The sequence below is a fragment of the Mastigoproctus giganteus genome, chromosome 5, assembly GCF_048544385.1.
Source record: "Mastigoproctus giganteus isolate SK-2022 chromosome 5, ASM4854438v1, whole genome shotgun sequence".
In the NCBI taxonomy this organism is placed as follows: domain Eukaryota; kingdom Metazoa; phylum Arthropoda; class Arachnida; order Uropygi; family Thelyphonidae; genus Mastigoproctus; species Mastigoproctus giganteus.
The window spans coordinates 237,345,649-237,372,495 of NC_143579.1; the positions used below are offsets into that span (position 1 = coordinate 237,345,649).

The 26,847-nt window shown below is 36.7% G+C and overlaps 1 protein-coding gene across 4 annotated transcripts in view; it reads left to right on the top strand.

Annotated features, from left to right (window-relative positions):
• The window catches only part of LOC150086308 (filamin-A-like), a 470,984-nt gene that overhangs the window by 381,714 nt on the left and 62,423 nt on the right, over positions 1–26,847 (top strand). For all 4 annotated transcript variants that reach the window (XM_090374465.1, XM_090374466.1, XM_090374467.1 and 1 more), the window contains 2 exons: positions 10,989–11,130; positions 22,519–22,659. In XM_090374465.1, coding sequence (XP_090230591.1) covers positions 10,989–11,130; positions 22,519–22,659 — 283 coding nt within the window. The remainder of the gene's footprint in view (positions 1–10,988; positions 11,131–22,518; positions 22,660–26,847) is intronic.

The following is a 26,847-nucleotide window of genomic DNA, read 5'->3' on the forward strand; positions in this document are numbered from 1 at the left end:
AAAAGGTCGGCAAGCTCATTAGGAAAAACTAGTGCAACTTGGCTTCGTAATAGTAGTAGTAGTAGTGGTGGGGCGCATTTATAGCCTTAGTAGCTAATGCGCCAATAAAATCAAAACCGAGTAGTGGTGGTGGCGGCATGTGATGCAAGAAAGCAAGTGTATGAGCTTATGCAGCATCAGCCAAAAAAAAAAAAAAAAAAATCACACCATTCCCTCCAAATGCCTGTCCAGTTTATCCTTATTATTCAACCTATCAACTTCCACAACGACAGATGGAAGTTTGTTCCAGCAATTAACCACCCGCTGGCCAAAGGCAAATTTCCGCACATCTATTCTACATCTGTCTTTTCTTATTTTGAATTTAGCCCCCTTAGATTCGTAATCTGAACAAGTGGAAGGATCCCATCAGAATTCAGCGTGCTCAACCCATTCAAGGCCTTATACACCTCAATCAGATCACCGCGCAGGTGCCTAGCCTCCAGCCACTGCAGTTTGCAGAACTTAAGCCTCTCTTGGTAAGAGGATCCCTTCATTCCCCTCGCCAATCTTGTTGCCCTTCTCTGTACACGTTCAAGCAAATCTACATCCTTCCTAAAATGAGGCCTCCAGACCTCATTTTGTTCCGGGTAAAATAATGGTTAAAGATGCATTGCAGGATCATCTAGACAAGACTGCAGCAATAATTCAGACACAGCATGGGTTTGTTAAGGGAAAGTCTTGTCTGACAAATTTGATAGAATATTATGATGTGGTTACAAAGGAACTGGATGCAAAAAACAATTTTGATATCATATATTTGGATTTCAGGAAAGCTTTTGACACTGTTGCGCATGGAAGACTTGTACAAATTGGAGCAGAATGGTATTAAGGGTAAGTTGCTACAATGGATAAAAGGATGGTTAAGTGCGAGAAGACAGAGGGTGGTAATCAATGGGTGCTGATCTTCTTGGACTAATGTTATTAGTGGAGTCCCACAGGGTTCGGTGTTAGGTCCACTGTTGTTTTGTATATTTATCAATGATATTGATGAAGGTATATCAGGCTTAATGTCGAAGTTTGCAGATGATACAAAGGTTGACAGGGTTGTTAATGGCAGTCTGCTACTGCAACAGGATCTAGATAAATTGGGCAACTGAAGTTTAACCTTGACAAATGCAAAGTACTGCATATAGGTAGAAATAACCCCAGAGAAACGTACAAACTGTGTGGTACTACACTTAAGGTGGTAGAAAATGAAAAAGACCTGGCATTAATTGTGCAATCAGATATGAAGTTCTCTGAGCAATGCAGACAGGCTGCCAGGGCAGGTCATGGGGTTTTGTCAATGATATATAGGAATTTTGCTAGCAGGGAAAAGGAGGTGATTATCCCTCTGTATAAGGCAATGGTCAGGCCACGCCTCGAGTACTGCGTACAGGTCTGGAGACCTCATTTTAGGAAGGATGTAGATTTACTTGAGCGGGTACAGAGAAGGGCAACAAGATTGGTGAGGGGAATGAAGGGATCCTCTTACCAAGAGAGGCTTAAGTTCTGCAAATTGCAGTGGCTGGAGACTAGGCACCTGCGTGGTGATCTGATTGAGGTATATAAGGCCTTGAATGGATTGAGCACGCTGAATTCTGATGGGATCCTTCCACTTGTTCAGATTACGAACCTAAGGGGGCATAAATTCAAATTAAGAAAAGACATGTAGAATAGATGTGCGGAAATTTGCCTTTAGCCAGCGGGTGGTTAATTGCTGGAACAAACTTCCATCTGTCGTTGTGGAAGTTGATAGCTTGAATAAATTTAAGGAGGAACTGGACAGGAATTTGGAGGGAATGGTGTGATTTTTTTTTTTTTTTTTTTTTTTTTTTGGCTGATGCTGCATAAGCTCATACATTTGCTTTCTTGCATCACATGCCACTACTACTACCGTCCTCCCCACACCGGGTGTAAAAGGCCCGGGTTCGAATCCCCTCAATGACCCGAGGAACTTTAATGGGTTTTTTCACTCCGTAGCTGACTTAGTCGGTGTCAGGCTTAGATAGCAAGGTTCCCCCCCCCCCCCCCAGAAACTGGGGTTTTTTCCAGCAAAACAGACAAATCGAACATAGAACACACGCAATTATCAGACACACAGCACGGAAGATGAATTTAAATATTCGGGTGGCCTAAAAATAATAGGTTTTTTTTTTTTTGTGGTGATCATCATTACACTTATTCCTTTCAATTCATTTTTTCTTTTAGTTGTTGTTGTTGTTATTTTGGTTTTTAGGAGCATTAGCAACTAAGGCCATATTGCTCCGGGAATATGCGGTGGTCATTCCCTGACCTTTCCGCATCCTCCGTATTTGGTGGTGACGGGCTCGAACCCCGGTCTAATCAAGAAGCGTGTGCCACGCACTGCTGCTTCTTCCCACCTGGCTACGGAGGCGCCTTTTCTTTTAGATGCACCAGATTCGAATTTCCTTCATATGTCATGATCCCTTTTAAAAACAAATATCGCATTTTTTATTTTTCATTTAATCAAGCCAGTGCCTTCCAACATCCCACCCAGAATTTTGTAATTATTCGAAATCCCACCCTTTTCGTTCCATAATTTATGGTAAATGCAACGATACGAACTTCCTTTGTTTCGAGCCAAACACATGTAAGCAATAATAAAGGAAAATGCGTTGCTATTAGGCATAAGCTTAACTAGTTAAGGCTTTTGAAATCAACTAAGTCAATTATTAGGTTTAAAAATTGACTCGGTCAGCTATTATCTTTCAGATAGAAAGATCGCACCAAACAGACTTCCGGGTATAAAGCACACGAACAGAAATACGTGCAGTAAGAGGAGGAAATCAGTGAAAACAATTCTGAAATGATGCCAAGATTTGGTAACACTCTTTAGTACATAACTTGAAACCCACTTGGGAAGCTCTGAATTAAGCAAATTTAATTCTGGATGTTTTCAGAAAGGTTTAACTTTTTCGACGCAAGGCGGCTAAAAATACCGTGAGCAAAGCTGCAAGTGCTGCGAAGTTCCGTACTCCTGGAAACCGAAACCATGCGAAGTTATTACATCGCGCTTGTATGGCTTTGGAATATCGTCCGTTCATAGTACTATATTAAACTGGTTTTGCTGTCAGCAGTTCTCTTTAAGAAAATCACAATTCTTCGGCGTGCGGGCTCGTTATTACGAAAATCTGTTATTTGGACGGAGTTTGCGTATCGCTTATTGTATTTGCCCGTCTCTGCTCTTGCTTTTCAGAGTCATATTCTGGCTAGGAGATTTTTGTCTTATTTTCAGTAATTCAGAACTAATTAAAAAAAAAGTTTTTTATACTTTTAAAGTTTTTATTTTTAGCTTCCTGCACTAATAGCAGCGATATTGGTAATTTTTTTTACTTTGCCAACAACTCCCCCCCCCCAAACTCAGCAGAGTACAATATGTATTCACGGACTAATACTTGTACCAGAGTAGGTTGTGACAGGAGGAGAACCTTCTTACCCTGATTCCTTTTGACTGCCCAGACGAAAACATTCCCTCGTGGTGCCCAGGACCAACATTGTTCTGGGCCCTTCGCAACCTTGGGACCTGGCTGGAGTGGCATGTTATGAAAGAAGTGTTGGTGGAGAGAAATAGTTATATGATGGGGTGGGAGAGAAGAGCAGTGCTGGTTCCCTCCAGGTAAGGTTAGTAATGGTACACATCATCACATGCTATGGAAGTATTGTTTCTGCAAGCTCAGGAAATTAAATATTATTGTATATTAAAAAAAATCGATAGCAAAATATCTCTGCTATAATTAAAAAAAATAAAAACATGCAAAGTACATACAAACTATTTTAATTCTTTCTCAATTGCTGAAATATGCATCTTAGCCAGAGTAAGGTTAAATTCCCATCATGGGAATGCACAAATAGACAGTAAGTGATGCTCAAGCCCGTCCGAACAACAGATTTTCATAACAGCGGGTCTGTAGAGGAATCACGGGTTCAATCACAGATGCACTCCAACGCTATTGCCAAAGTTAGTGGATTACTGTAATTTTATTCTTTAAAAAAAACTATAGTAACTTTGCATGTGTTGTTTAATGCAATTTTTCCCAGGGTTCTCTAATAGTAAATGAATTTATGGACATTTAGTATAGTGCTGAACTTAAATTTTCAGCTGCAAAGTATTGGACATTTGCACACTTCATCCACACTACTGGGCATGCCGAGTACAGTACTGGATTTTTGCCAGCAAAATTGTTTAAAGGTTTTGTATCTCTTCGATTCCATGTATCTGGCTGTGGGAAGGCAACTTTTCAAAAAACATAACAGTGTTCAGTACAGTCCTTGTATATATTTGCATTCGAAATGCTCCTAGGGCTTAGAAAAAAATAAAATAATAACACAAATCCTTCCTAGAGTTTTGCCTCTCCTTGTATAAGCTTGCCATATTTGGGTTTGGGGTTTTGTTGTTCTTTTGGGTCACAGGATGGTAGGGAAAAAATAAAATTTCTGTTGCGTTTTGAGGTGAATATGATATAATTGTATATTATTAATGTTTCCCCCCCCCTCTCCAGACTGTAACTTTTAGAACTATTTAATATTTATACTGTGTACAGCAATTTAAACTGCAGCCATCTGATAATGCCCTAAACTGGAAATTACAAATCTCTGCAAGTAGTATCAAAGAAATCCTGGTGGCAAATTTTTACTAATAAATAACATTCTTAAATTAATTTTCACTCACAAAATAATTAAAAAATATGTATTTCCTGAAAAAATTTCAGGATTGCTTTCATTCCAATTCATTTTCCACTCACCTCTGGGTCATACATCTGCAGATAACAATTTTCTTTCTTGGTTGGGCCATAGTTTTTGAGTTATAGATTTTTTAAAGTGAAAGGGTAACATTTCTGTGGTTACTAGTTGCAACAAAATACTTAGTGAAGATAGTGAAGCCACAAATGGTCATATCTAGATCATTTATGTTGTGATCATCAAGGCCCATTTAATCTTTCCTTCGGCCCATACTTGTCAGACATGTCATCCTTCCCATCGCTCATGGTGAAGTATCTTATGTAGAAATTCATGTTACCAAAAAAGGTGATATCATGATGCCACTCCTGTTAATGCTGTTGTATGCATGGGATGCTTTGAATGGGTGCATTACATAATCAAAGTATACAATGTTTTGATAATTTAATATACTCATTCCTTTTTTCCTGTTTAGTATAGTTATGCACATTTGTTTATTTGTAAGCATTGCCTGAAAATGGAAGCACGTGAATAAGTAACTGAAAATCTCAAAAGTTTACTTTTTGTGAACTCAAAGTAAACATCATATGCTTAATTTTTTTTAAAACATTTTGTAAATTAAATTAAATTAACACAGAGCAAGTGTTTTTTTTTTTTTTTTTTCCTTTTTAAAGCATTTTAACCTGTGTATAATACCTTAAAAACTTATATTACTGAAAATTAAACCATTCCCTTTACCCTTGACAAATTTTTTTTCTGATATGCCCCCCATTTATAAATCATGGTCACTTACCTGCTAATGGTTCCTTAATGCAAAAGTTCTATCAGTTGAATCATTTGGTAAAAAGAAAAAAAGGGATAAGAATTTTGTTCTCCTGCAGCATCTCTGACATAGAAATATAGTGCTGTTGTGAGGGCCCCCACCTGCTCATCTACAGCTTGCATTCTGTCTCTGGAAAATTAAGTGTCCATAATAATCATTCATGACTGCTTGTCCACATGTCTTTATCTTTATAAATTGTCTTTTTAAATTTGCCTTTATAAGTTGTCACTATATTCATCACAATCATTTAATCTGTATTTCACTCCCCACCAATCTTCAGGGAGCAATGGCGCCTCCGTAGCCAGGTGGGAAGGAGCAGCAGTGCGTAGCACACGCTTCTTGATTAGACCGGGGTTCGAGCCCGTCACCACCAAATACGGAGGATGCGGAAAGGTTAAGGAATGACCACCGCATATCCTGGAGCAATATGGCCTTAGTTGCTAATGCTCCTAAAAACCAAACATCAGGGAGCAATGATTCAGAAACCAATCTTGGACTAATCTCTGAACCATCATGATTCCAGGAAAGCTTCAGGTCCTAATGGTATTTCTCCACTTCTGCTCAGAATTTGTGCTCCTTTTTTGCTCCTGTTTTGTATTGCCATTTGAACTTTCTTATTCCACTGGTGTTTTTTTTCCTTTTGCTTGGAAATTTGTTCATATCCAGTGAGTTCATAAGAAGCACGACAGATCCCCCCTATCCAGTTATCACCCAATGCACTTACCTATAATCTTTCCAGAGTAATGGAGAAATTCATTAACCACCAGTTCCTAAACTATTTGGAAACCTATATGATCATTGATTGCCAGTACGGATTCAATTAGTCATGATCCACTGATGATATTGACTTATGTTACCCATATATGGACAAATTAAATCTAAAAGTTTGGTAAAACTCAAGCAGTGTTGACATTTCTAAGGATTTGATCATATTTGGCATAAAGATCTTCTAAACAAGCTTCCATCTTATGGATTACCAACTGTTTTTTGCCATTCATATATCCAGTTTTCTCTTTGACCACTTGCTGTGGATGATTGTAGATTGCTCTCTGTCTTCCAACTTATCCTCTAATGCTAGTTTTCCCCAAGGTTCTTTCTCCCACTCTTTTCTTCTTATATATTAATGGCCTTTCGGTTATTGGAAATCCTATCCATAGTTTTGCCAATGACAGTGCATTACATTCCACCTTACAGTTGAGAACCCTTGCTGTGCACAAACAACATCAACTTCTCAAATATCAACTACCAATTCCTTAAATGCTGATCTCTAGTTAATTCTCCAATGGGTCAAAGATAACTTAGTTAATTGCAATCCTGCTGAAACCCAGTCCTCTCTGATATCTCACAAAAAAGTCTACTGCTCCTATGCTCATCTTCAATGACACTGATTTCTAGACAAGATCACATATCTTTATTAGCGGTTACCTTGACTTCAAATCTCTCATGGCATAAACACATCACTGATATTGCTTCCTCTGCATCTAAAGAATTGGGTTTTCTCTTTTGCTCTCAGCATTAGTTTTCTTCCAGACAAAATACTTGATCTGTACGTCTCAGATCTGCCCTGGGGCAGATTTAAGGTTGTATCCCCAAAACCTCAGTCAGGTTTCTAGACTATTCTAAAGAGGGTAGTTAGGTTAGGTTATGTTAAATGACCTGTCTTTTACAAAGTCTCCACTCTGTCCATTTCTGTTGCATGCCTTTTCTATAGATACTTCTGTGGACACTGTTCTTCTGAATTAGCATCTGTAATTCCACCCAGGAGTATGCATTAGATATTCGCAGGTTAGTGCATGGTTGGTTTTAGGGGAATCCTTTCTCTGTCGACACACACACACACACACACACCATGTTATTTAAAGATACGTAGAAAAAGTTGTATTAATTACTTATAGATGATAGTGTCTTTTACCATATGATTCAAAGAAAGGCATGACCTGGGAAATGGAAACAAACAAAAACTTTATAAATTGTTTTCATACATACACTTTGACATGTGAACAAAGATGGCATGTTCAATATATATCCATTCCAAGAATTATCTTTGGTATGAGTCAAACATAAGAAAGAATTTTGGAAAAGCACCAATGAAAAGACTGGATGCTAGCTGAGACTACTTTGTGTTCCCTGCTTTGTCTCATTAAGAGTGCAAAAATGTGTAAATTAAATTGAAAACACCAATATTCTATTGGTGTTTTCAATTTAAGAAGGCCAGACACAAATCTCATTATATAAAGCAGAAAAGCCAGAAAGAATCCTGGATGTCATTCATGTGAATTCCAAAATTTTATGAATGCCACTGAAATATCCAAAAAATATTAAAACAAAATTTTATCTAATGGGATCCCATCTCATCAGAAACATTTAAATTCAATGAAAAAGACTTAACTTTTTAATATCTTCTAAGCTCTGCCCTAGATAAGATTGAGAGACTGACAGTTTCTCAACCTATGCTATGAGAGTCATAATCAGGATGTACCTATTTGGAACAACACTCTCTTCCCAAAATTTTAAAAATTGAGAAATTAGTCTTTGGGTTGGATATTTAGTTTTCTGTTTAACATGCAGAATAATGCTAGTATGTTTGATGCCTACACTGTTTGTATTTTGATTTCTATCTATATCCTCATCCCCACTATTGGAATAGAATTATTTTGAGTTTCAAATTTTCCGACTAGGGCTGGTTGAAAGCACTGTCAAATGACAAAATTAATATCGGTGAAAAAAATGGAAGGTATCTATCCATGATGCCACATTTTAGGGGAATGAAGAATTTTGGATATAAATAGAGAGATCTCTAAAATTAATTATCCGAATTGATCAATCCCCAGTTAGTTTAGATAATTATAGTCCTACTATAGTTCTAATTGAATTCCCCAGTAATAAACAAGTGTGTATTTGAACTTCCAATTTCATCACTCTGTTATCTGACTCCACCCATTTTCTGACTATATTTAGAAAAATAGGCAAATCTGGCAAACCACCCAAGAATCTGTAAATTTAGTACTTGGACAGACCATTCATCAAGGCAGTGCCATCAATGCTGATTGTGCAGGGTTTGAATAATAAGAAATAACTCATAAGTGCAATGCAACACACCAACTGTCTATAACTGAAACTTTATTAAAATAATTATAATATAAGACCGGATCAAATTTTTTAAAAATAAAAGTATACAAATAAAATAAAAATACACTGATTGTACAATAAAAGCAATAAATTTATAGATAAAAATAAAATATATGGAATTAAAAGCAATAAAAACAACCATAGGTTTCAGAGGCGACTGCCTCCTTTATCAACAGTGAGACTTAACTTTCCCGGTACGTCCTTAAATAACTGCAGGATCACCACTCACAGCACGTGTTAATGCCAGGCAGAACCATTCATCCTGTCCAAGAATTATGGACAGGATGAATGATTATGGACTTCCCTGTCTTTAGTAATGGTATTACGTTCTGAAGAACAAATCTGCAAGCTCTCAAGCCATTTGCTGTTCTAATATCTGTGCGAACTATAATGGTATCACCTGGAGAAATTTGGTGGTTCTCTTCCCAGAGATGTTCGACCGCAGTAGATTTCCCATAATCTGCAGCTTTATTTCATTAGTATGTGCCCCCTCCCCAGTATGATCTTTGAACCTGTGTTTTGTCTCACCAACATAGCACTCCCACAGTCCAGGCATTTAATTTCATATATGACCCCACCTGTACCCTCCATGGGTACAGGATCTTTTACCTTTGACACGGGTGTGTGCAATAGTGATCTTTTACGGAATGTTTTGCCTTTGACACGACTATGTTGGTGAGACAAAATGCAGGTTCAAAATATCGTATGGTGGAGCATGTTAATGCTATAAAGGCTGCAGATTGTAGGAAATCTGCTGTGGCTGAACATTTCTGGTAGGAGAACCACCAAATTTCTCTAGGTGATACTGTCATGGTTGATTGTTTGCACATATATTGGAACTGCAAATGGCTTTGAGAGCTTGTGTATTTTTCTTCAGAACATACCATTAATAGAGACAAGAGGAGTCTGTATTAATCCCCTCTTTGAAACCATAATTCTTGGATGGGCTGAACAAACCATTTATCCCATCGCCTGACACACTCCCAAGCCATTTCCGGTTTCCATGCATGTGTGGAGGATAATGCTCATGCTCCTATGATAAACACGAGCCGTGATCCTGCAATTATTTAAGGATGTACTGGGACAGTTAAGTCTTTACTGTTGATAAAGGAGGTGGTCACCTCTGAAAGCTATGGTTGTTTTTATTGCTTTTAATTCCATATAGTGTATTTCATATTTTATTTTTATCTATCATTTTATTGCTTTTATTGTACAATCAGTGTATTTTTATTTTACATGTATATTTTTATTTTTACAAAATTTTATCTGGTCTTTTATTATTATTATTTTAATAAAGTTTCAGTTATAGACAGTTGATGTTGTCACATTGCATTTATGAGTCAGAACCTTCCTAACCCCAGAGGCCTATTTGAAGAATAAGAAATAAGTTTTCACTGTACTCAAACAACATTGACAAATTTGTTAGGTTATGGAATTGCCTAATTGCCCTTTGTAAATAAGATGAGCTCATTGATAAGCAATGGATTACACAGAGTGCTCAGTTTCATAATTTGTACATGAAACATTGATGAAGCTAATAATTCACTGTACACTTTTACCATTTAGTGAATAATTTTAGAAGTTTTAGCTTGTTGTTTATTTAAAAAAAAAAAACTTTAATCCATTTTTATATGTCCATATGCTGCTTAAAAGAAAATTAAGTAGCCCAGAGGGTTGTGATCTTTAAAAACCATACAGTAGTAATTATCTGTTATGGATAAAGGTGCTTGACATCGGATCTTTTGTGAAGCAGCAATTGTTTGAAGATTTTTGCTTAATTTTGTTTTACCCTACTGTCTCATGTTCATGTCCTGTCTGTTATTATTTATTTTTTTTTTTTCTTGAAAAAAAAGGCTATGCTTTTACAATACTATGTACAATAGCTTCAGCATAGGAATGAAATATTTTTCACCGTTTTTTTTTTTTTTTTTTTTATTATTATTACAGTTGTATGAACACTCAAAAATTAGAAAAATTTCAAGATCCAGCAAGTATCAGGTTCTGAAGCTGCTGGATTTGGGAGGTTTGACTATATTCCAGTGACATTTTATTTCCCCATTTTATTTGAAAGTATTTTCATTTAGTAAAAGTACTATTTCAGAGATCAACAAAACGGCTTTACTTCGTTAAACAGCTGGAAACTTCATATGCATGGAAATATTAATTTAAAAGTACTTATCACTATCACTTCAAGATAATTAAAAATAATTTTTATCGGGATATAAGTCAGTTGATTTCAATTGATGCATAAAACATTTTAAAATTTTAATTAAACGTAGAAAAGTTTAAATAATGATGCCAAATTTGTTGTCCTCAGGCAGTAACAGAAAAGGTAGAAGATAAGAAAGTAAAAGTACACCAAGTCCAATCTCGCACCACCACAACAACAACTACAACTCAGTTTAGGACTGTCCAACTACAAAATATACCTATTCCACCTGCTGAAGGGAAGATAACAGGTAAGTCTTGTGCTCTTGCTCATTAACAAGTTAGAAAAATTCTGTTGGAGTAAACCCTTGATTCAACAGACTTAGATTTAATGGACAAAAAAAAAAAAAAAAAAATGACTGATACCAGAATGTATTTTGAGAGTGCCCATGAGATGAGGAAAACCTGGAACTAATGAGTCATGGCAGCTAAAAACAAGTGTCCCAGTCTGTTTATGAATATTCTTGATATATCATTTTGTACTAGTCTAGTGCCATGTTTTTAGGCACATTAGCATATGTGCATAATATACCTAATGTCTTCACCATGTCTGTCTGTCTGTATGTAACAACTCACCTCTTGCAGATGGATTTTCATGCAGTTTTATATTTGTGCCTTATAAAAAGATCTGGCAAATCATCCAAATTTCATTAAAATTGGACCAATAGAAATCCAACAATTATTATTTCTTTGTCCCTCAGCATATAATAACCGACATACCAATGGATAGATTTTTGTTAAATTTTATATTAACATTAGCAGAGGCATATGATGCAAGAAAGCAAGCTTATATAGTATTAGCCAAAAAAAAAAAAAAAACCCTCCCATTTCACCCAACCATTCACTGTAAAACGTTACCTAGTTCTGCCTTGAATTTATTTAAGCTGTCAACTTCCATGACAGATGGAAGTTTGTTCCAGCAATAGCTAAAAGCAAATTTCCACATCTATTCTACAACTGTCTTTCCTCATTTTGAATTTACTCTTCTGTTATGCTGCATTTCAGTTGGCAGTACAAAACTATGTCCACTTGTGATTGGTAAGTTTTCCAAGCCAAGATGTTTCAAAGCAGTTAACCAACTTCCCTGTGATTATGAGGCCAATAGAAGTGCTTGGCTTACAGTCAAAATTTTTCAGTCTTGGTTATCAAAATTGGACAGAAGAATGGCTTCAGAAAAGAAACATTTTGATGATTCTAGACAGCACATTCTGCCAAGACACTTAAGTTGACAAATATACGGCTGTTGTTTTTACCACCCAATACCACTAGTTGAATGCAACCACTGGATCAAGGCATTATTTTTAACCTCAGGAGAGCATATAGAGCCTGCCTGATAAGGTACTTGATCTGCAACATAGAAGGAGGGAACAATTTGCAGCCAAATTAGAATGTCTTGGATGCTATCCGTAATCTTGTTATTACTTGGGAAAGTATTACATCAAGTGTAATAATCAACTGCTTCAGAAAGAGTGGCTTTGGAGAGAACATAATTGAAAAACATGGTCCAGCAGACGAATGTGATAGCAACAGTGAGGAATGGAGGAATTTGAAGGAGCATATGGATTTGGTTGGCGAATTTGAAGTGTTTGTGAAGGTGGATGATGAAGTTGCTACCACTGCAGTGCCAACACCAGAAGAGCTAGCTGCTGGGTACCAAACAAAACGGTGATGTTTTTGTTACCAGTGACAGTAAAAGTGAAGCAGTGCACACACTGCCATCTAAAAAAGATGCCCAAAATGCATAATGGAGTTGCCCAAAATGAACATATTGGCCTGCAGTAACGTTGATAAAGAAACAACTATTGCATTTGATAATGTCTGTATTGTAGTTAAAAATGCATATAGGACAAAAACTGTGCATACAACATTGGATTCTTTCTTTAAATTAGGTTAATTTATTAAAAAGTTAATGGTTTGTATGTCTCCTTTTATATTATGATTGCAATTCTTTTTACTGTGAAACTAAAATATTGTATATATCAAAATATATACTGTACAGTATTTTCATTTCCGTTAATATTGCTTTTCTCTTAGTTTATCTTACAAATAAAATTTTTTTAAAAATTTTATTCCTATTACTGTATTGTTAGACAAGGCTTTTCGTTTTTATTTTATTATTTTATTTTATTAATTTATTTTTGATATTATTATTATTTATTATTATTCTTAGATATACAGTATGTACCAAAAAAAAAAAAAAAAAACCAGTAAAATTGACAGTTTTGGGGGACCTCATTACTACAAACCTTGTTATTACAAAACGTGAAAAGTTAGGTACCTTGAACTTTGTATTAACGAGATTCCACTATACCTTCATCAATATCATTGATAAATACAGAAAACGAAAATGAGCCTAACATCGAACCATGGGGGGCTCCACACTTTAGTTCACAAAGATCCCTTTATCCATAGCAACAACTTGCCCTTAATGCCATACTGCTCCAATTTGTACAGTAGTCTTCCATGTGCAGTGTCAAAATCTTTCCTAAAATCCAAGTACAGGTAGTTCCCGACTTTTATGAGTAAATTCATTCCTAGTGTGTGCTCGTAAAGAAAAAACTCGTAAAGCAGGAATATGTTTCCCATAGGCATAATGTTAAAAACAGGGGTTACATTCTCAACAATGAAATTAGTTAGCTAATTTCATTGTTGAGAATGAAATAGCCTGTAAAATCAAGCAAATTATAATTTAAAGAAATTATTTACGACTTTCAAATTTTAAAGAATGTTTATTTTTCATCATCAACTAAATGCAACACTCGTTGATCACTCAGTGTTGGGTCAGCACTCATTGGTTTGTTGCACAAGGAGTTGTCTTCTTTATAAATGTCAGGATAGTATGCATAAGCATTTTTTAACTGCACGCACAAATTGCAACTAACACAATATGCCCAAGTGAGATTGCAACTAACACGATTCGCACAGAGTAACAAGTTTATGAAACTTGAAAAAAAGGGAATGAAGAGAAGTTTCTGAAAATTTATGTTTTTTTATATGATTAAAGATTTCAGTGAACGGGAACACATTTCACCATAATAACGTAAAAACCCACACAATTCCAGCTATCGGTATTTTTGCAAATGCAATAACATCAAATTTACTACCTCTTTATAATTTATTGCACTAATAGAAAAGCCCAATAAACCAGAAATTGCAAATTATTTTTATTGTTTTATGGTCGTGACCTCCAGAAATGTGCTTTAGAAAAATATCAACAAAACCACTCAAAATTGAATCTTATAACAGAACATATGATAACGATGAAAATGTAGTACATTTTAATGATTTGAATTGGTAACAAATACAATTTACATTATAAAAATGAACTATTAGAGAGATAAATAGCATAGTTATACAGCGAAAATTTCAACTTCCAAGGTCTTGAAACAAATAACGAAAAAACAATGTGTTATTGGGTTAACATTACGATATTTTCACGATACGATGGTGTTTCTGGAATGGATTAATATTGTAAAGCAGGTTGCACTGTACTATATAGCTACGCACATTGTTTGAAATGCTGTATTTATGAATATTTAACATTCATTTTTTGCAATTAATGTTCATATTTTCGATTTTGTTGATACTTGAAAAAAAAAAAAAACACTCGTAAAGTGGGAACTGCCTGTATATGATAGCAACATTATTTTTTGCATCCAGTTCCTTTGTAACCACATCGTAGTATCCAATCATATTGGTCAGACAAGACTTTCCCTTAACAAACCCATGCTGTGACTGAACTGTAACTGCAGTCTTGTCTAGATGATCCTGCAGTGCTTCTTTAACCAGTATCTCAATTATTTTCCCCAGAACAAAAGTTAAAATAACAGGTCTGTAATTAATCATGTCACCCTTTGATCCTCTGTGAATTGGGGACACATTTTCACATCTCCAGTCCATGGGAACCTCCCCTGAGTCCAAGGAAGCTCTCATAATTATGGCTAAGGGCCTGCTCACATCCTTTGTTACCTCCTTCGATATAACTAGATATATCTCATCCACCCCAGGTGCCTTTCTTATGTTTAAATTCAGTCATTTCTCCTCCACTTTGCTCTCATTAATTACAGAACCATTTAACTCCTTGCTGAGTTTGATATGCTTCAGTCCTCCACTTCCCTACATGTGTAAATGTAGATGCAAATACTCATTCTGTTTGTCAGCTACCTCAGCAGGATCATCAGCAGTCCAACCATCAATGGCGCCTCCGTAGCCAGGTGGGAAGGAGTAGCAGTGCGTAGCACATGCTTTTTGATTAGACCGGGGTTCGAGCCCATCACCACCAAATACGGAGGATGCAGAAAGGTCAGGAATGACCACCGCATATCCCGGAGTAATATGGCCTTAGTTGCTAATGCTCCTAAAAAAAAAAAAAAAAAACCAAAAAACCAAAAAACCAAACCAACCACCACTATCAAGTGGACCAACCTGATTCATCCCTTTCCTTCTAGAGTTTACATAAGTCAAGAAATCTTTGCTGTTTTTCTTTGCATCCTTTGCCAAAGATTTCTTATAATCTGCCTTTGCCTGCCTAACCTCATTTGTGAGTTGATTACAGACTGCTGTCACCTGATAATTTATATGCATCCCATGCATTTTTCTTCTCTGCCACGAGTCTCATTAGTTCATCTGGCATCTAAATCTAAACCTTGAACAATATTTCTTAGTTGGTATGAAAAGCTTATTAACATCCAAGGTTAATTCCTTGAATGCTTCCCATTTAGAATTTGCTGTTGGTAACGTCATCAGCATGTCTCACTGTATAGAATTAAAAACTGTCTGAGACCACTGTAGTTGGCTTTGCAAAAGTAAAAACCCTTCCCTTTACCCCTTATGGTAGTTACATCCTTGAGTAAATCCCACATCATCACACTGTGATCACTTTCACTTAGTGATTCCTTTATATGTAGATTCTTAATGCATGAAGAATCACTACTGATAGATTAAGAGTATTACTCTTAATCTATCAGTAATGGTTGCTTCTTGAATATGCTCCTGTAGAAAACGATTATCCAATAAATCCACAAAAGGCTTGCTAGTGCAAGTGACAAACCTACAAATTCCAGTCAATATCTGGGAAATTAAAATACCCCATTATAAGATACTTTGATTTACTGGCCCACTCTATTTCTCTGTACAGTTGTTTATTATACTCATTTTCCCTTTCCCATTGCTTATTTCACACCAAACTGACTCAAAATTGCACTGTCCACCCACATAAACTGGATGCACTCACTTAAATTCTATGCAATAGTAATAGAGGAATGTGATGCAAGAAAGCAAGTGTATGAGGTTATGTAGCATCAGCCAAAAAAAAAAAAAAAAAAAAATTCACACAACCATTTCCATTAAAGGTTTGTCCAGTTCCTCCTTGAATTTATTTAAGCTATCAACATCCACAACAACAGGCGGAAGTTTGTTCCAGCAATTAACCACCCGCTGTCTAAAGGCAAATTTCCGCACATCTATTCTACAATTCCAGTCAATTTCAAATTCTTTCCTGAATTTTAATTTATGCCCCCTTAGATTCATAATCTGAGCAAGCGGAAGAATCCCATCAGAATTCAGAGTGCTCAACCCAATTAAGCCCTTATACACCTCAATCAGATTACCTCATAGGTGCCTAGTCTCCAGCCGCTGCAGTTTGCAGAACTTAAGCGTCCCTTCGTAAGAGGACCTCTATGTTCCTCTCAACAATCTCTTTGCCCTTCTCTTCACACACGCACTCAAGCAAATCTACATCCTACCTAAAATGAGGCCTCAAGACCTGTACTCAAGGCATGGCCTGACCATTACTTTATACAAAGGGATAATCATCTCCTTTTCCCTGCTAACAAAATTCCTGTATATCATTGACAAAACCCCATGACCTGCCCTTGCAGTCTATTTGCATTGCTCAGAAAACTTCATATCTGACTGCGCAATTACTCCCAGGTGTAGTACCACAAGTGTAGTACCACACAGTACTTAACATGTGTTTCTTAACAGCATAACCCCGACCTCCTTTCCTGTCCTGCCTGTCATTTCTATATACATTGTACTTCCCAAATTCCAATTTTGGATTTCCTATATTTGTGTGACACCATATCTCTGATATCCCAACAATATCTGCATTTGATGTCTTGATCAGCAGTTCAAATTCATGTACTTTATTTACTAAACTCCTAGCATTGGTGTACATGCAAGTATACATGCACCTGTTCTTACTCTTAGTTATCCTAACACATCCCTTGTATTTAATTGTTTCATGATGACTCCCAGCAGTCCTTGAAATTCCCAGCACCTTGCTTCCCAGGCTGTTGCTCATTCGAATAGAAGCAGTGCAAGAATACTTTCACCTCTGCTTGCGGCTACTGTTAATCTATTAGTCTATGAATCCCCCAAGCTAGCAGTTTTCTGACCCACCTAACACTGCCTCAATAGCATCAGCAAATATTCTTGCACCCTTTCTGTTTAAATGTAACCCATCCCTCTAGAAGCTCTCCTGTTAACAAGCACAGACCACAATGAAAAAATTCTATCCCATGAGCCTTGCACAATCTCTCCAGGGCCAAATTGATTGACAAAATCTCTTATTATATACTCCCTTCTATTGCGTCTGGGCAGGATTGCAGACAGTTTTAAAATTTAACCCTAACTCACAAGTTTTTTCAACACTGACCTGTCCTTGTTAAGTAAGTCTGCAGATCTCCTACTCTAAATGTCATTAGTGCCAATGTACAACAATATCACCTTTTGAGCCCTTAAAAGGTGGTATCTGCTCTACAGCATCATCAGCTTTTGCACATTGTAGACATACCCTGTCTGTCTTATTCCACCTATCCTTTTTGAACAATATATTTCCTGTCTCCCTGACAATAGTCACCGACAATAACTAGCTCCTGTAGGACAAGCACATTCTGCTCTGAAGATTGCCGCTACGTTGCCTGATGCACAAGAGTGAGCTCTGGTTTTGAGTTGGGCAACTGAGAGCTTGATGGGTCCTGCATTTTAATTCCTTCAAGGCTATGTACTCTACTCCTTGAGGTCCTTGAGGTTGTCACAGACATTCTCTCAGATATGCCAGACAAGCTGTTCTTGCTACCTGGGAGTCTAAAACACTGATGGAACTGATATTCGGGTGACACTTAAGTCAAGTGGACCCAATTTCGGCGAAGTCCGGACGGTCTATGACAGCCAAATCCTCTGCTTGCACCTTCACGATGGTGGTACTGTTAGTAATCCTGGGTATAACCTCCATGCACAAGTACATGGTGGGTGACCACCCAGGTGTGAACCAACGTAAACAGGGGTCGAGGTGTGGCGCCCACACCACATGGAGGAACGCCGCCCCTCTATGTTACCAGGCAGTACTAGGTGGTAGAAGACTCTCATCAACCGGTGAAATATCACCACTTTGCTTATTGGAGGCTTGAAGTGGTGGAACTCATGTTTAGTCTCTAGAGCTAAGTTCTGGCCAACCCTTCCCTATCTCTAACATCATGCAGTATGATCGATGATTTTTGAGGTCATGATGAATGTCGTGGCGAGATCCAATATTCCTTACATTTCGAGGGTACAGCTCTAAAATGGTGTTCGCAGGCCGGCTGCTAGATAGTACACCGGACCAAACCTATTGGTAACTCTCTAGGAGGCTTCCGGATCAACTAGTGTATAATCTTGCTACCTCTACTCTGCCAGATAGTGACTGGAGGGAGTCCGAGTAGTGTGTATGCGGGGAGCATTGTTGAGGCCACGTTATGTCAAGGATCTGGGTATATTCTTACCACATGTACGCCATATCCAAAAATTTCATTACTTCATACAGCATGTCCCGCCCACTTTTTCTTACTATTGAATACACCATGAATTGTCAAAATAATAGAGCAAGCTTATCTGCGAAAAGATCTAAACCTCCCAAGGACTTCCTAATTCATTTCACAAATATACGTGGTCTCAATTCCAATCTCAACGATGTCCATTTCCACTTGCAGTCTTCCAAACCCCATGTACTTTTTCCTGGCTGAATCTCAGTTATCAGTTGATTCAACTACTTCTCGTCTCAGATGTCCAAATTATTTGCTGTATGATTCCTTTCGCCTCAAAGGTGGTACTTGTGCATATGTCTGTTCTGATATTCCCTGTCAGAGACTTGGCAATTTGGAATCTCCTCTCTTTGATCTTCTCTGGCTTAAAATCTCTCTACCTCATTGTGTCAAATTCATCTGTTGTCTCTACCGTTCTCCCAACTCCACTAATCACTTGGAGCTCTTTGACTTCCTCTCTTTGCAACTTGACTTTCTCCAGTCCAACTTTCCTAACAGTGAGGTAATTTTCCTTGGTGATTTTAACGTTTACAACTCCAGCTGGCTTCCATTTTCTAGTCACACCGACCCAGCAGGTCGAGATGCTTGAGGCTTTTGCAATTACTAATGACCTAGCACAGATTGTTCATTTACCTACAAGAATACCGGACAATCCTAATCATACAGCCAATACGCTTGATCTTTTTCTCACAAACAACCCTTCTAAGTACAAGGTCGAAGTGAGAGGTCCTTTAGGCACTTCAGATCACAACTTGGTGATTGTCTCTTCTCCAATGGAACCTTTATCTCATGGCTATTCCCAACCTCGTATTGTTTGGCATTACAAGAATGCAAAATGGGATGACCTGCGAGACTTCTTTTCTTCTTTTCCTTGGTCTGATTACTGTTTCAAAACTTCTGATGTCAACGTTTGCTCAGATCGTGTCAGTGAAATTATTCTTGCAGGAATGGAATCCTTTATCCCACACTCCACTTTAAAATCTCGTCCTTTATCTAAACCTTGGTTTTCCAATAAATGTGCTAAGGCTGTCCAAGAGAAGAATGTTGCATATCGTAATTGGCTTGTTTCTAATTCTTCAGTTTCATTTTCTGCCTACAGCAAAGCTCGCAACAATTGTAAAGCAGTTATTAATCAGTCCAAACTAGAGTTTGAACAGGCTAAGAGTAGAAAACTTGCTTCTTGCCCTAATGGTAGCCGAGCATTCTGGTCTCTTGCCAAAGCTATTGGCCGCAACTTTTGCCCATCTCTGCTCCCACCTCTGTCCAAACCAGATGTTTCTGTTGTCACTTCAGCCAAGGATAAAGCTGACCTGCTACATCCCATTTTTCTTCCAGCTCATGTATTAATGATCTTGGTAAAACACCTCCCACCATTCCTAACACGCTCCATTCAATGCCTCCGTAGTCTTCCGTCAAAAGGATATCAGAAGGATTTTGATGAATCTTGATGCTAAGAAAGCTCCAGGTCCTGATGGTATTTCTCCACTTGTTCTCAAAACCTGAACTTACTCCTATTCTTTGCCGCCTTCTTTCACTTTCGTATTCCAAAAGTGTTTTTCCTTCTGCTTGGAAATTTGCTCATATCCAGCCAGTTCCTAAAAAGGGTGACAAATCCCTCCCATCCAATCATCGTCCCATTGCAATTACTTCTACTCTTTCTAAAGTAATGGAGAAATCAATTAACCGCCAACTCTTAAACTGCCTAGAAACCTTCCGTCTGATCAACGATCGCCAGTATGGATTCCGTCAGTGTCGATCCACTGGTGATATTCTGGCTTATGTTACCCATTTATGGACTAATTCAATGGAAAGGTTTGGTGAAACACAAGTAGTTGCTCTTGACATCTCAAAGGCTTTTGATCGTGTTTGGCATAAAGGTCTTCTAAACAAGCTTCCATCTTATGGTTTGCCAACTGTTTTTAGTAATTGGTTATCCAGTTTTCTCTCTGATCGCTCACTGAGGGTGATGGTAGATGGCTCTCTGTCTTCTAACTTCTCCACTAATGCCGGTTTCCCCCAAGGTTCAGTTCTTTCCCCCACTCTTTTCCTCTTGTATATCAATGACCTTCTTCTCTTGACTGAAAATCCTATCCATAGTTTTGCCGATGATAGCACATTGCATTCAACTTTCCATTTTGAGAAACTTTGTCCTGCTCAATCAGCTTCAAGTTCTCGAAAATCTGCTGCCAATTCCTTAAATGCCGATCTTCAGGTAATTCTCCAGTGGGGCAAAGACAACTTAGTTGATTTCAATCCTTCTAAAACTCAGTCTTGTCTTATATCTCGCAAAAAGGATTCTTCTGCTCCTATGCTTATCTTTAGTGACACTCCGATTTCTAAGCAAAATGATATATCTCTTTTGGGGATTACCCTGACTTCTAATCTCTCTTGGCACAAGCATATTACAAATATTGCTTCCTCTGCATCTAAAAAACTTGGTTTTCTCTTTCGCTCTCGGCGTTACTTTTCTTCCAAACAGCTGCTCACTCTGTATAAATCGCAAATTCGCCCTGCCATGGAATATTGTTCCCACATCTGGGGTGGTGCCCCCAAAACCTCTCTCAGGCTTCTTGATTCCATTCAGAAGAGGGCAGTTAGGTTAATTAATGATTCATCTCTAACAGAGTCTCTCCACTCGCTTTCTCATAGACGTACTGTTTCTGCTGCATGCCTCTTCTACAGATACTTCCATGGGCACTGTTCTTCTGAATTGGCTTCTATAATTCCCGCTCGCTCTGTTTCAAAACAGTCAGAACACGTGCCACCACCAGCCAACATCCATTTACTGTCCAACTTCAAACCCACAGAACCAACTTTTCATCTTCCTCATTTATTCATTCAACTGCCGTTTTCTGGAACAACCTTCCTTCATACGTATTTCCTGAAAATTACAATCTACAGAAGTTCAAGTCCAATGTCAACAAATATCTTCTTTCGTCTTCTCAACCTCCAACCCAAGCACGGTACTAAGTACTATAGGTTCTAATACGTCTCTTGTTTGGGGTTCTCATAAAAAAAAAAAAAAAACTCTTCATAGACACCTAGCAGAAAACTGACACTCCTGAATAATGCAAGTCAAGCTTAGTGGTACTGTGAACTAACATAATTATGTCCATTATTCCCCTTATAATCCAAACGTACATGTAGAGAAGGGAATAATTTACCACAAGTTAATTTGATATTTTCCTTCATTCAGAGAATTTTCAGACTTTTTTTTTTTTTTTTAATGGTACAGTTATAAATTGGTGATATATAGCTCCACATGCTTAACGTATGGATTGTGACTGAAATTTATGACCTGTATGGGGATGAAGTGGTTTACTACCAGCCAACAGGATGGAGTGTTCCTACATTTTCATTGTGATGTCAGTGCCTGTCTTGATGAATAGACCAAAGAGGAAGTAGACCCCCACTCATGTTTACCTGATTTAACTCTCCCTGACTTCTATTTATGGAGCTACCTAATGGATGTTGAGCATGGTAGGAAACCAGCTACACTTTGATAATAAAGAATTAAATTAAACATGCATGTGGAGATGTCCTAGCAGCTACATTGGGGAACATTTGTTGGTCTGAATTGTGCCCAGAAACAAATGGTTGAGAATTTGAACATCTGCACTTTGGTACAGATGTTCACCATGCGTTTTGGTACACACCCAGTAACAATAGGATTTGAATTTCTTAATTAATTTTATTTATTTCATAAAGTGTGTGTATGTGAGAGAGAGAGAGAGAGAGAGCTTGAAAAATAGCTTAAAAAGATTATGATGTGTATAGATAGGTCATAAAATAAATATGAAATTAAAGCCTGGTATACTTCTTTTTTTCCATATATAGCCGAAGTAAAAATGCCCTCAGGAAAAGTTGACAAGCCTACAGTAATTGATAATCAGGATGGAACAGTTAGTGTAAAATACGAGCCAAAAGAAGAAGGTTTGCATGAATTGCACATAAAATACAACCGTGAGCATATTCCTGGTAGGTATACAAAGTGAATGTTTTTCCCTCATTGCTTTTAAAAAACTTTCTGTAATCTAGTTTCTGTGAAGTTTTACAACTGCTTCTGCAATTTTTTTTTTTTTTTTTTTAAAAAGCATACCATAAAATATTGGTAAATATCTGTGTATGGGGTAGTTTAAACTGTGTTCAGTGGTAAATGTGAAATACTCATAGAATAACATTTGCCTTCTCTCATTTGTTGCTATTAAGGTAGAATACTGTGGATATTCTGTAAAGCACAAAGTAATATTTTCTTTTTAATTTTTATATACTGTATATTTTTTCCATTAAATAATTATGGCTAAAATTCACTATATCCCTTTGATTTGTTATACTTAGAATTATTTTAGTTTGAATTTTTTTAAAATTTAATTTACAAATTTGAAAGTTTGTTTGAGATCTTATGATTAAGAATTAGTTTTTCCTTTTTTGCATTTTATATGCTATATGTTGGCAAAATTTACTGATTACATGATTTGGATTATAAAACAAATAATTTAATTAACTTTCATTGATATCAGTGTTATGGGATGGAAGTTTGTTTGTTATTTGGTTTTTAGGAGCATTAGCAACTAAGGCCATATTGCTCTGGGGATATGCGGTGGTCATTCCCTGACCTTTCCACATCCTCCGTATTTAGTGGTCACGGGCTCGAACCCCGGTCTAATCAAGAAGCGTGTACTACGCACTGCTGCTCCTGCCCACCTGGCTACGGAGGCACCTGGAATGGAAGTATTTACCTTTTGCTGTCCATTATTCTGAATATATGGGATACCGATTTAAAAACTCTTCAATGTCACTGTCATTTGTCCACTGGAACAGTGTTCCCTTTCCTATTAGCTCTCATTCATGAATTTATTCCTTGTTTCTGTTGTAGTTGCTAACTGAATCAGCTGTTTATAGCAGTTTGAAGGACATCGAACATGCTAAAATTGGAATGCTTGTACAACAGAAGAAACTAAAAGAGTGGAGTAGGGATCAGTGATAGAGGACATGGTTGACATTAATTGGCACTCAAAAAAATCTAGCTAAGTTTAGAAAACCATTTGTTCTCTACTGTCAGAAAAGTAGAGAACAAACTATGAACAGACAAAAACATCATTAGTTGAGTTAATAGCTGCTTCTTTCTTTTATATTAATAATCAAATACATAAGTAATTGGTGAATAATAATTTTTTTAGTTTATTTATATGAAGCTTTATTGTAGTCATGAAATTAATTGTAACCTCAAGGAAATTAACAGATTTTACTTCTCATCTTTTCATTATAAGTTCCATCCAGGTCCCTTCCCCCCTCTAGTACTTTGTTTCTAGAGGAGGGAGGGGACTCGTATACTTCTCATTCTCTAGTATTTCTTTAAGTTTGAAAATTTTACCTTTACTACGTGATAGTTTCTTCATAGTTAATTATATAATAGCTGACTACCTATAGTGTATATTTTTACTCTGTTACAAGTATTGTATGGTGTGTTTTTTTTTTTTTTTTAACTGTCATTTTTGAGTGTTATATAACTTAAAAATCTACTTTTAAACTGAAATTCAGATTGTTTATCAAAATTTTGGAGGGGAAGGGTTAAAGAATCTGTCATCAAAATCAATCAAATCTATTAACTTCTTAAAAATTTACAATTAATTTCATAACCACATACATTAAAGCTTCAATCCATAAATAAATTGATAGAATTCTTATTTGCCAGTTGCATTTGATTTTGCTTGTAAAAGAAACAGCTGTTAATCTCACTAAGGAGGCTTTCTTCTGTTTGTTGTTTTTTTTTTCCTATTGGTTTTCTATACTTAGAAGGGGTTTTTTTAAGTGCCAATTAATGTCTACCATGTCTTCTATCACAGATCCCCTGTCTTTCACACTTTTAGTTGTCTGGCGTACAAGCATTACAGCATTATAATTTTAGCTTGTCCCCTGCTCCTTCAGACATCTATAAACAGTTCATTCAATTAGAAACAGTAGTTAAAAAAAGAAAGAAAGAAAGTTCTTGAATGAGTCAGTGTTGGGGAGAGATGTCTTACCAGACAAATGATGTTAGACTGTCTTACCAGACAGTCTAATATCCAACAAGAGTTTTAAATAAGGGTCTTGGGATGTTCAAGGTTATAGATGGAAAAAAAGTGGAATGCTAATTACATTTTACATCATGGTAACCCATGTTTACCTTAGTAATTGCTCTCTATGATAACAAAATAGACAGGTGAGTATAATATGGCAACAGTTCCAACTTTGTATGCGTACCATAATTTGCCAAAATCTATATCACATTTATCGTTATTAAGTGGATTGTGCAAGGGAAAGTTTTTCACTACTACTATGAAAACAATTTTGACGATAAAAGAAATTTTTTCCTCCCCAGTAGTGGTGTCCAGTTTAGGAATGCCTGTTGACTAATCACCACAGTGAACATTCATTATAATGGATTTTTATTATATCTGAATTACAAGTCAAGTATAGTGCTGAAGAGAACACAGGAAATTAAAAATAATCTGTTGTGTACTCACTTCTAATCTCCATTCATTATAATAAAAATCTTTATTGTAATAAAGATGCAGCACTTCTTACTTTCCTTTTTCCATGGGTGCTGTCATGGAGAATGGCATCTTATTCTTAAGAATATTCAAGAGGGACAAGGTAATCCATACCTCATATTGATATCATTTTTGCTGGCATTACTGTTCTTGCAGGCATTTATAATTTAAAATTTTAGTTCAAATGATACTTTTTTCCCCATCTCTGTAATATGTTTTAAAATGTGCCTTACATGTTAAGCAACCTTGATAGAATTTTAAGCACTATGCATTTTACAAATGCACAGTTCACCTGGCAAAAACATTTACAATTAAATGTTGCATGCTGCTCTACAAAAGTCGAAATAGAAAAACAGCAAGTTGAAACACTTCATTTGTGCATTCACACATTCAAGTCACAAACTTGTTTCTATAATTTTGATGAATAAAAACATAACACATTGCAAATGCTAGTAAAGCTTGTTCTGGCAGACTTCTCATTATGCGCCACACTCATAATAATGGACTTCCATTGTATTGTATATGGTAGCAATTGTACTTAAAAATGTGTTATAGATATTTCGTTAATTACACGTGTTTGATCATGAAATAAGTGTGAAGTTTAACCTATACAGAGATACATCATATGTATACATTTCTTGTGTCCAGGCTCTGAATTAAAGATAAAAAGGTCATATTAAATGTCAACAAAATTGTAATGCATTTTATATTGGCAGTACCACAACCAAATTCGGTTCAACCCATTCCTCTAATACAAGGGCTTATTATCATTACAATAGTTTCAGAACAGGACAATCCAGCACTGAAACACACATTACATGTTCACTCAAACAACCATACCCCCCCCCAGTTGATTCAGCTATTACCATATTAAAATTAAAAAATAGTTACAAAATCCTACAATATGAAGCCCTTATTATAGAGTGGTTCCGTCACCACTCCCGACTTAAACATTTTAAATACGAAACTCCCCTTCAATCTTTCTCTGGTTTGGAATCTTGCCAATCTGAGATTCCCGCATGTGGCTAAGTGCATCATGGGATTACAAAATTCTTCTTAAATACAGTACGCCTTCCCTTTCGCTTAACTAGCCAACTGAAGACATTTTAACGAAAGTCCACCGTTACGACTATTGGCTTATTTACAATTTAGAATATTAATTTAAATCAACTTCATGACAACCAAGGGCACTTCTACTTCCTTGCGCATATTTTAATCCCGTTTCCATTGTAATTATCATTTACCCATAACTTATCCCCTTAACTTAAAAACTAATCACCCTAAAATTAGTCTATCTCTTATTATTCACCCTAATAAAAATTGCAGCTCGATCAAGGCGAGTACTGTAAAAACTAAGCCTTTGCTATTTTTGAATTTAATCTATAATATTAATATATTATAACTGAAATTAAAATACTAATCAAACTGGTTTGCAATGACACCCATAAGGTGTAAACAGAATGCTGTTTACGGTTTCATGGCCTGATAACTGCCCACCCAACTCCATTACCCAGTGGATAATGTCCATACCATGACATATGAGGATATGTTAGGTATCAGGTTAGATTTATTAATCATTTCTATCAGTTTCCATAGCTTTTTTTTTATTGCAGTGATGTGTAAATATATACAA